This window comes from Sinohyriopsis cumingii, chromosome 2 (genome assembly GCF_028554795.1).
Source record: "Sinohyriopsis cumingii isolate HCF-2022 chromosome 2, ASM2855479v2, whole genome shotgun sequence".
Taxonomy (NCBI): domain Eukaryota; kingdom Metazoa; phylum Mollusca; class Bivalvia; order Unionida; family Unionidae; genus Sinohyriopsis; species Sinohyriopsis cumingii.
In genome coordinates this window covers 56,790,234-56,802,469 of record NC_142962.1, presented here as the reverse complement: position 1 = coordinate 56,802,469, position 12,236 = coordinate 56,790,234, and the positions used below count along the sequence as shown (strand labels likewise).

The following is a 12,236-nucleotide window of genomic DNA, read 5'->3' as shown; positions in this document are numbered from 1 at the left end:
ACACACACACACATATACATACATGCATACATACATATGATGTGTCTCATAATCCTTTGATATGTATAATATGTATCTTAGCAACCTGATATACTCTTTGTTGAAGAGGTAACTAAGTCATTTAGACAGTCAGTCATAGATAAATGCATGCACGCATGCATACGCACAAACAAGTATATATATATGCATAAATACATGCGTCATATGAAAAAAAAAAACTACATATAGAATTACACTGTTATAAGATTTTCATTTCATTTTCGTTACTATCTCGAACTTAATGTTAATCACATAACACTATAGACGTATTAAATTTTCGAAATATTATCATCATCAAGCAACTGTTAAAAGATCAGTGCCTTGCTCCGCCAAATGATTGCAGATTTGCATAATTGCAGGTATTGAGATATTTCGTTTTGTCAATACGGTAGCTGACAAAGTATTACTATTGTATTTTTGTCAATTTTCTGTTCTATTTTATGATCTTATTATCATGAATTTGTTTAATCTGATGTAATCTCTTTTTAAGAGGAAATAAAGTCAGTCAGTCAGTCAGTCAGTCAGTCATACATACATAACATAACATAACATAAGGTAACATAACAAAACTAAGTGGATGTAATTTTCCATACTGGGTCTGTCTTTTGTCCTTAGGCAAGATACATTACTCTTGTTGTTCAATAAAACTAATAAAAGACTTTTATTAAAACAACTTACAGGGTGAGCCCAGCCAATTTAAAATCATTTGTTATGCATTCTTTGCTCTGGGTAATACATTTTCTACTTTTAGTTTCCTTGTTACCATCAATACTTTTAGGAATAAATACCTGGCCATGCATTCATAGAATGTCCCATTTTATAGAGCTATATCTACAAATCCTAATTTTGTTATTACATAGCATTGCACTCAGTTAACCGAGAACTTTGAACCCAGATTACTGATATTACCTACCATATACTTGTACAATGAGCTGAGCTGCCTAGGAAGGAAATATCCTTGTAAGAACACTTACTTCAATTACTGCATGGCAAATTTCAGGGGGACAGTCATGTAAAAGTTTGGACACTTTTATCAAAGTGATGTCAAGTAACAAGGACTCAGTAGTTTGAGGACCCTACACTGTCAGTTCAGACCAGATTGCATGATAAGAAAGCTTTGTTACTGGAATTATTTAGAAAGGATTGACTCAGCATGAAGACAATACTACAAAGGATTGAAGTTACACAAAGATAAAGTTTTGTGAACATAATTTATCAGGTTTTGATTCAAAATCTTGTTAAAAGATTTTCTGGGTGACAAATTTGTGATTCAATAAGAATTGTGAAAAAAAGATTTAATAATATTTATTCAGTCATATACATAGTGGGAGTAATTGTTTTTCCCTTCTCGACAGCGGACAGTTATTCATTGTATGGAGTACAGAATGTAGATAATGTTTTGGCGCAAACATTTCATCCTGATTGAGTTAATTTTTATTTTGTTCCATTATTTTGAGAGTAGGCAAATAATATTGCCAAAAAATTAAATTGCTAGTAGCTTAAAAAAAATAGTTATAACATTTTAAGTTAAAATTCTGTATTCACTGGTTGAGTGAAATAAAGAACCTGTAACAGAATTCTCATAAAAGGACATAATGGCTAAGACTGTGAAATCCAAATTTCGAGGTTCACCTCTGCTAATTAGCAGTGATGAAGAGGGATTGTATTCATTGGCTCAAAATATTCCTCACTTGGAGGCAGAATCCCAGCAGCAGTTACCAGGAAACAAATGGGGAACAAATCTCAATTGTACCACAGATATGGCGGGTAGCAATTATATTCCTATGGGAAAAGGAACAACTCAGCATTTGCTTTTTAGAGAAACTCATCAAAATAACACACTTTATGGTGAGTCATATATATATATATATATATATATATATATATATATATATATATATATATATATATATATATATATATATATATATATATAATTTAATTTTTGGGGGGAGGGCAGTTCTTTAATACAAGAACCTTATATACAAATAGGCCCCTTATGGTATGTTTCAACAAATGTACATGATAAATAACTTGCAATGAATAAAAATAAAACTTGTCAATACAGGTGACTACTTGGACACCAGACTGAGGGGTTAGGCAGGTGGCATTTCACAGATCATGTTTTTTTTATGCCATTTTTTTTAATGTGTGGCTTTTTCATTAAAATATATGTGTAGGTATTATTCTCATGACTACCATATATATTCGCTTATGAGTCAAAATGCAAACTGCAAAGACCCAGATCTGCCTGCGCATTATTCATTGGTAGATCTGGGTATGTGCTGTTTGTTAGTAATATTCAGTAGAACAAACAATATTGACCCTGATATGCAGGCACATTATGCTATGGGAGATCAGGATCTTTGTTGTTTGCAGTTTGACTTGACTTATAAGTAAGTATATACTGATTCATATTTAAAAACTAAACAGTTTGGAGTTTTTTTTCCCAAGGGGTGGGGTGCTAAAGCTGATGCTTGCCAAAGCACTGTTTCAAACTTATGACAGCCCTGCTCCTGCTTGACATGTTAAACAACAATGGATCAGCAGTCACCAGAGCAGCTCTGGCACCTTTTCTGTGTCTGTTAGCATATGGTTCTATTTTATTATTATAATCATACCAGATATTTCATCTATGGTCAGCGAGACAATGTACATGTATAATGAATGACATATTTGCTCTATTCTTTGACATGGCATAATGTACAATTAAGTATTTTAATTTTGTTAAGAAGGTTCATTATGTTCACAAAAATTTCAAGTGTCATTATGTAATTTCCATGCACTTGCTGATTGTCTGTCTGTCTCTGTCTGTCTGTCTGTCTCGCTCTCTCTCTCTCTCTCTCTCTCTCTCTCTCTATATATATATATATATATATATATGGTTTTTCTAGGACATTAATACAAATTCCTATAACTTTGACTAATAGGGCCATGAGCAATACCAAAATAATTTACGAAGCTCTGCACATTCAGGGAAATCCGAATGGTTCTTTTCATGTATTAAGCTTGTTTGGGGGAACTTTGTAAAATGAAAAGGGTGTCCAACATTCAATAGCTACATGAATTTGCAATCTAAAAAGGCAGTCTCAGTGTCCTCTTTCCAGTCACCTTATATTTAAATATCACTGATATATCAGTCTACTCTAAGTATGGCTTCAAACTTTGAGTTTAGAACTTTGGTTTAATATTTGTTTGTATACAGTTTGACATGAATGTAGTGGTACAGTCCCTAAGAATACGGACCGCTCTGGTGGTCTAGTGGTTAGAGCGTCTGCCGGAGGTTGTGGGTTTGATCCCCAGCTGAGTCATACCAAAGACTTACAAAAATGGTACAAACAGCTGCCTCACTTCGCGCTCAGCATTAAGAGGTTAGTGTTAGGACTGGTCGGCCTGATTTCAGGATAATGTGACTGGGTGGGACATCATGCTACATGTCTGTGGCATGATGTCTCAGTGCTAGGCATCACTGTAAACTGCCACACTGCAGACATTGTAGCGATATGACTGAAATTTTTTTAAAGCTACCTTAAAAATCCAAATCTCACACACACACACACACACACACACACCCAAGAATATGAAAGCTAATGTTTATTTAGACTTGGGCACAACTAAAACTCTGATGTCTAATCTTGTAATGTCACTGACTAATCATGCAGATATCAGGTTTTTTAATTGAGTGTGAGTTGGAACATGAGCTTGAATTGATAATTTTGTAGCCAGGGCCTGCATTCACAATGTTTATCAACCTGAATGTGCACTTAATCAAAAATGCATTGTCATATTTCTTGTATTTCTGAAAATATAACAAAATAAATTATACATTTTCAGTAGGCATGTATCCAGAATGCATATCTACTTATTAATCTTTCAATTTTCAGTAAGTTTATTTCATATTAGCTTTTAAAAATTTTTGTGGGTCCAGGTGTTTGAGTGGTCTAAAGCACTCAACGTAACAGATCAGTCCCATCTCACCCCTGTCAGCATGGCTTCAAGTCTCAACTCAACCAGTGTAGATGTCTTTTCAGCAGATTCATCCAGACTTTCCAAGCTCTTTCTCCAACAAATATACTGGATGTCATGTATATCCTATCATTGTTAAAAAAATTTTATTACGCCACAACCACCAAACAAACCCCATTAAAATTTGCGTTTTAGATTTGAGTTCAGTTAGAGAAGTATTATGAATATGGGGCCAGGTGCTGTGTTAACATAACTCTTAATGGAATAGGACTCAACTGGCAATTTTCCATTTATCATTAAAAAATATCAGTACTGTAATTTTCCAAAGAAGGTGCTACCAGGATTTAACTGTATTGTTCACTTGATAGATTTTTTTTCAAGATTTTATTTTTCATCATAATAAATTATCTTTTTTACAAGCTATCAAAATTTAATATACAGTCCAAATTTTGAGTTGCAATTTAACTGATACAGAATAATATAATTTCACCATTATTTTCAGGTGTTGCTAATTTGGACCAGATTCCTCCAGCACCATCAGAGATTAATGCTGCAACAATGAATCGTGTAAACAGCAGAGCTTATGACTATGCCGATTACGGACATCAGTATGAGGAACTTCCAGGAAATAGGTTGGTGATTGTAAGAAATATATCCAGTATTTAGCTACAGGGTTCATAGAGACTCTGATTTTATTATACATATCTCAACACATGTTTAAATTTAAGTTTTATACTTATCTTGATACATGCCTGTGATAGAAGATTGACATTGTAATCATACTCTATTAATTTGCTTACTTGCTGTGATATGAAGAACCTGATATGGTAATCATCCTTTATTAATTCATATACTTGCTTTGATTTAATAAGCTTTACACAGTAATCATCATTTGTTAGTTCATGTACTTGTTGTGATATGAGGAGCTTGACATGGTCATCATCCTTTATTAAGTCATGTACTTGCTGTGATATGATGAGCTTGACGTGGTAATCATCCTTTCTTAATTCATGTACTTGTTCTGATATGTTGAGCTTGACATGGTAATCATCCTTTATTAAGTCATGTACTTGTTGTGATATGATGAGCTTTACACAGTAATCATCCTTTATTAAGTCATGTACTTGTTGTGATATGATGAGCTTGACATGGTAATCATCCTTTATTAATTCATGTGCTTGCAAAGATATGTTGAGCTTGACATGGTAATCATCCTTTCTTAATTCATGTACTTGTTGTGATATGTTGAGCTTGACAGTGGTAATCAACCTTTCTTAATTCATGTATTTGATTTGAGATGGTAATCATCCTTTATTAATTCATATACTTCATTTGATATGAGGAGCTTGACATGGTAATCATCCTTGATTAAACTGTATACTTAATTTGATTAGATGAACTTGACATGGTAATCATCCTTAATTCATTTACTTGATTTAATTGGAGGAGCTTGACAAGCTAATCATTCTTGATTAATTCATATGCTTGCTGTGATATGATGAGCTTGATATGATAATCATCCTTTATTAATTCATATACTTGATTTGATATGAGGAGCTTGACATAGTAATCATCCTTGATTAATTCATGTACTTGATTTGATATGAAGAGCTTGACATGGTAATCATCTTTGATTAATTCATATACTTGATTTGATATGAGGAGCATGACATGGTAATAATCCTTTATTAATTCATATACTTGATTTGATATGAGGAGCATGACATGGTAATAATCCTTTATTAATTCATATACTTGCTTTGATTGGAGGAGCTTGACATGGTAATCATCCTTTATTAATTCATGTACTTGCTGTGATATGATGAGCTTGATATGGTAATCATCCTTTATTAATTCATATACTTGATTTGATATGAGGAGCTTGACATGGTAATCATGCTTGATTAATTTGTATATTTGATTTGATATGAGGAGCTTGACATGGTAATCATCCTTGATTAATTTGTATACTTGATTTGACATGAGGAGCTTGACATGGTAATCATCCTTGATTAATTTGTATATTTGATTTGATATGAGGAGCTTGACATGGTAATCATCCTTGATTAATTTGTATACTTGCTGTGATATGATGAGCTTGATATGGTAATCATCCTTGTTTAATTTGTATATTTGATTTGATATGAGGAGCTTGACATAGTAATCATCCTTGATTAATTTGTATACTTGATTTGATATGAGGAGCTTGACATGGTAATCATCCTTGATTAATTTGTATATTTGATTTGATATGAGGAGCTTGACATGGTAATCATCCTTGATTAATTTGTATACTTGCTGTGATATGATGAGCTTGATATGGTAATCATCCTTGATTAATTTGTATATTTGATTTGATATGAGGAGCTTGACATGGTAATCATCCTTGATTAATTTGTATACTTGATTTGATATGAGGAGCTTGACATGGTAATCATCCTTATTAATTTTGTGTACTTGATACTTGCTGTGATATGATGAGCTTGATATGGTGTGAGTCAGTGTGTAGTGTATTTTATGAAGAAAGCAAAGCATGCAGCTACAGAGCAAAAATGAATACAATTTAATACAGTTAAACCATTTTGGAAATCCACATTTACATTCATCATATTGCAGTTGTCAAAATTTACATGATTACCATTTTTACTTGCTTATAAGTCAGGTCAAACATCAAACTGTACAGACCCAGATCTGCCATTGCATGATGCATCAGCAGATCTTTTTCAGTGTAGATTGTTAGACTAATTTGTAGAATAAGCAACATAGACCCTGATCAGCTGTTTCATTATGCAGTGTTAGATCAAGGTCTGTTTCTTGTAGTTGGATCTGTCTTATAAGCAAGCATATATAGTACATGTAATAATATAATTACATTTTATTTTCAATAGATTATGGCAGTGCAATATCATCAAAAGAATATTGATATTTTGTTATGTATTGCTGTATTATTACAGCTTTATCTCCATCTCTTAAGATGGGGAGGAGTATAAACATTACATATTCTGTTCTGTGTACAAAGGGATATCCTTGGATCCGAAGTAGTTGTTCCCGAAAGACCAAAGATTAAATAAGTAAACGTTTGCAAAGGAATACAGAAATTGAAAAGTTAGAAGACTTGCCCTCTATACATTAAAGAACCTGTATACATGACTATTTTACAAATTACAGGTATTCTATTTTGCATTGGCTTGTTAACTACATTAACCTGAGTACATAACTATTTTACAAATTACAGTTATTGTTCTATTTACATTGGTATACATTAACTTGTAAACAAAAACACTTGTTTTAACTTGTTCCTGAACTTTATAATACATACCTAGCATGTTTTCTTTTTATAATGGCAGACTGGAACAGTATGTCACATAGCTAATTTCAGATTTGGTTAGTATTTATTTATTGTTACCTCATTTATGTAATAACCATACAAATTAAAAATAAAATTGAATTCTTTGAAACATTGTAATATATTGTTTACAACAAGAAAAAATTAGGTAGGCCTAACTCCTACTCTCAATTATGGACAAATTAAATGTACATAACATATTATATTGGACAAAAGCCAATGCACAATACAAATTGATTATATATAACACTCTAACATCTAAGATATTTCTACCTGATTAATACATCTGAGGCATTTTCTGCTCAATACATCTGAGATGTATTTTGCCTCATTCATTTTGTGGCTCATGCATCTGAGATGTTGTCTGGCTTGACAGAAAAGGCTGAAATTGCCTTGATTGTGCTTGTTCCTTTCCATCACACCTCAGTGTACCATTTGGTCATCCTTTATTGAGTGAAACCAGAATCCAACAACTCCACTCTAATTGCAGCATTTGATTGGTTCTTTCAGTGTGTTTTAGCAAGTCATTTTTTACTTACTTTCCTCATTCTCCAATGGGAGCCTGCTAGCAAAATTGCAAGATTGGCATGAAGTGTGGTCAAACTGAAACAAAAACAAGTTCTTCATAAGGTAAGAATTGGGAACATCCAAGATTGGCCATGCATAACAGCATGAAAACAAGGTGATTAATTTGCATATTTAAAGGTATGTGAGTGACTTTAAGATCAGTCACAGCAGAAGATGTGGCATGCATACACACATCAAGTCATCAAAACACATTAAGAAAAAAAAACCCACACCAAACCAGAACTATCTAACATTATGGTGACCACACCAAGGTATTAATAAAATTGTATTTTTGAATTAGATAATTGCGGATTTTCTTGAAAATTAAAGATTTTCAGCTGGTGTTTATAGAATTTCTCCCTGAAAACTGCAGGTTTTAGACTCAAACTTCAGATTTTTGGAATGTTGATTCCAGGTTTTCATGATTCAGGATTGGCAACTCTGCTGATAAGTTTTGATAATGAATGTTCAACTGTAATTGTCTCTTAAGCAACTTTTTGAACTAATTTTTGTCATTATGAAAACAAGATCCTTCCTTTTTTCAGGAAAAGTATAAAGAAGTATCCAGACTTAACAAATGACTCAAGGTCTGAGCACCAGTCATCAGGGGGAACAACAGATATCCAGTCCGAGACTGATGACACTGCTGTCATTGTTCATCAGAAGGAGAAAAGGTAAGATAACCAGGATAAGCACAGAGATTGTGGTAATAACAATCTCTGCTTGAAGGATGTTCAGTTTATTTCAAGTTTAAAACCATTGTCAATAGTTATTTAGAAAATGAACTCAAAGTTTTTGACTCCTTTTCACAAGTAACTGTCAAAATACATCTATCACTTGTCTGCACATTATGTGACAGCAGATCTGGGTCTGTGCAGTTTGCAGTTGGACATTGTCAGCATTAATTTGATTTTGTAAAATTTGGGTTAAAATTTGTGTAAGTCAGATACAGTATGTCCGTGAGGAGCATGGGGGAGGGATGCGTGAACAGAGGGCATATCAAAGTGTGATATGCAGATGATATGCTAAATGCTGTGGAATCTTTGTGAGAGTAATGTGGCCCTTTATATACCATCTGTGTTGTGAAAGCAGGGGTCTCAAACTCAAATCACCACAAGGGCCACATGAAGACTAATACATTAGCTCCAGGGCCACATCACTGGAACCGCTTTATACAGTGAAAGGAGTTCTTTTAAAAGGTAGCCGCTGAAATATTGGATACAAGAATTAAATGAAGTAACAATCAAACTTTTATTTAAAAAAACTGGTTGACTTTAAATAAAAAATTTGCATTATTATTTATTTTACAAATTCTGGATGTCATTGTGGGTCACAGGAAATAACTGCATGAGCCACATTGCAGCCCATGGGCCACATGTTTGAGATCCCTGTGCCAGAGGGAGGGCATGGTTGGCAAAAATTTAATTTATGGGGGAGTGTGCTGGACAAGCAAGGGAGGACACTTATTTCTGAAGTACAAGTCACACAAGTTGGGTTAGTATATGGCACCAACTATTTCAACTATTGGTGTCATTTGCTGAAAATTTGACAACAGATACCTTTTGTACTTGCTTGCAAGTAAAGTCCAACTGCAAACAACAAAATCGCTGATCTGCCATCACATAAAGCATGGGCAGATCAAGGTCTATTCTGAGTATTCTGCTGATTAGTCCTAAAGAACTGCATTGACTCCGATCTGGTTGCACATTATACCATGGCAGATCTGGGTCTGTGCAGTTTGCAAATTGGACTCAACTTATAAAGAATGGGATAATTCAGCTTTATTTTCCTTGCAAGGCCATTATATAACTGATCAAAAGAATACAGGTGACTAAATCAATGTCAAAGTATGTGGTCACCTTTAGGTGAGCCCAACCAAGAGCTGAGATTTAATGTAAACCAGATTGTATATCATGTTCTATGATGTCACAGTGAAAATGCCACATATCAGATAAAAAATTGTTCATTCAGTTGGCTCTGGTAATGATTTGACCCATGATCTGCTTCTTTTGACCCAGTTTAGTACTAGCAGCCATTTTAAAAATCATGTGATCAATAAGCTTTGTCTGGAAATTTTGTGGTGACAACTGAGGTTCGGATCACCCAACAACAGGAATTAACAGATGTTAATAAAACTGTATTAGAATTAAATTATGAACAAGAATTAATGTTTCATTTAAGATCAATAAAGACACCAACATAACCGTATTGATGTACACTTTAAAGTATTTTGGTGTGTATAACACACAAATATTTATACTACACACCAATTTTCAACACAGCTTTAGGTAAAAACTTAGTTTTGGCATATTAGGTGCATTTGATATCCTAAATTTCAAAATCTTGACAATTTTGATCTGTTTTTATCTTGAAGGCACATTTCACCATTTGCATATTACACTGACCATCATTTGCATATTACACTGACCATCATTTGCATATTACACTGACCACCATTTGCATATTACACTGACCATCATTTGCATATTACACTGACCACCATTTGCATATCACACTGACCACCATTTGTATATTACACTGACCACCATTTGCATATACACTGACCACCATTTGCATATTACACTGATCACCATTTGCATATTACACTGACCATCATTTGCATATTACACTGACCATCATTTGCATATTACACTGACCACCATTTGCATATTATACTGACCACCATTTGCATATTACACTGACCATGATTTGCATATTACACTGACCACCATTTGCATATTACACTGACCACCATTTGCATATTACACTGACCATCTTTTGCATATTACACTGATCACCATTTGCATATTACACTGACCATCATTTGCATAGTGGGGCCCTGAGTGGCCGAATGGTCTAAAGTGCTCTCCGTTATGGATCACTGCCATCTCACCTCTGTCTGAGTGGGTTTGAGTCTTGGATTCAGCCAATGTGGGTATGTGAAAAAGATTGCCAGTAACTTCTCGTGGGTCGGTGGTTCTTTTCGAGGTTTTCCCGGGTTCTTCCTCCACCATTAATACTGGCTGCCATGTATAACCTATCTTGTGCTGAAAAATGGTATTAAACCCCACAATGACAACAACAACAATCATTTGCATAGTACACTGACCATCATTTGCATATTACACTGACCACCATTTGCATATTACACTGACCACCATTTGCATATTACACTGATCACCATTTGCATATTACACTGACCATCTTTTTGCATATTACACTGACCATCATTTGCATATTACACTGACCACCATTTGCATATTACACTGACCACCATTTGCATATTACACTGACCATGATTTGCATATTACACTGACCACCATTTGCATATTACACTGACCACCATTTGTATATTACACTGACCATCTTTTGCATATTACACTGATCACCATTTGCATATTACACTGACCATCATTTGCATAGTGGGGCCCTGAGTGGCCGAATGGTCTAAAGTGCTCTCCGTTACGGATCACTGCCATCTCACCTCTGTCTGAGTGGGTTTGAGTCTTGCATTCAGCCAATGTGGGTATGTGAAAAAGATTGCCAGTAACTATTCGTGGGTCGGTGGTTCTTTCCGAGGTTTTCCCGGGTTCTTCCTCCGCCATTAATACTGGCTGCCATGTATAGCCTATCTTGTGCTGAAAAATGGCATTAAACCCCACAACGACAACAACAACAATCATTTGCATAGTACACTGACCATCATTTTGCTGCATAACATTTGATGGGTTTACAGTTAAACAGTCGCTATTCTTTTCTGTCTGTGCTTAATACTGATATGTAGCTATGATGATTAGATTGTCTCTCTTACGGGTTTCTGGGTGACCAAGTGGTCTGAGGTGTTTGTCATTACAGATCACTCACATCTTACCTCTGTCCACATGGATTTGAGCCTCACCTCCACCAAAGTGGGTTTGCGAGAAACCTCGCCAGTAGCTTCCCATGGGCCAGTAGTTCTTCCCAGTGTCCTTGTGAGTTCTTCCTCCATTAAATTTACTGACCATCATGTGCCAAAATATTGCATTAAACCCCACATGGCTCAGGTTTATACATTGATTGTATTCAATTAGATCAAAGATTGAACACAAAATGGTATGGTGAAAGTGGAGGTCCAGTATTTATACTTATTTGGACTGCCATTACATCTCTGAAATATATATCCCAGTGTCCAAGCTAGAATGTTCCCAGACCATGCATCATATTTATGTTTGGCACATCAGAGTTTTAGCCAGCAGTGATTACCTTTCAAGAAACATTGTTGAGTCAATGAAGAATTGATCACTGTATGGTCACAAAGAAACATCAAATACTGTGATTT

The 12,236-nt window shown here is 34.6% G+C and overlaps 1 protein-coding gene across 6 annotated transcripts in view; it reads left to right on the top strand.

Moving 5' to 3' along the window:
* The window catches only part of LOC149804922 (uncharacterized), a 121,174-nt gene that overhangs the window by 82,388 nt on the left and 26,550 nt on the right, over window positions 1-12,236 (top strand). For 5 of the 6 annotated variants that reach the window (XM_089945934.1, XM_089945929.1, XM_089945938.1 and 2 more), the window contains 2 exons: window positions 4,508-4,637; window positions 8,464-8,592. In XM_089945934.1, the coding sequence (XP_089802060.1) occupies window positions 4,508-4,637; window positions 8,464-8,592 (259 nt within the window). Of the gene's footprint in view, window positions 1-1,278; window positions 1,888-4,507; window positions 4,638-8,463; window positions 8,593-12,236 lie in introns of those variants that run through there. The other variant, XM_089945923.1, reaches the window with a different exon arrangement.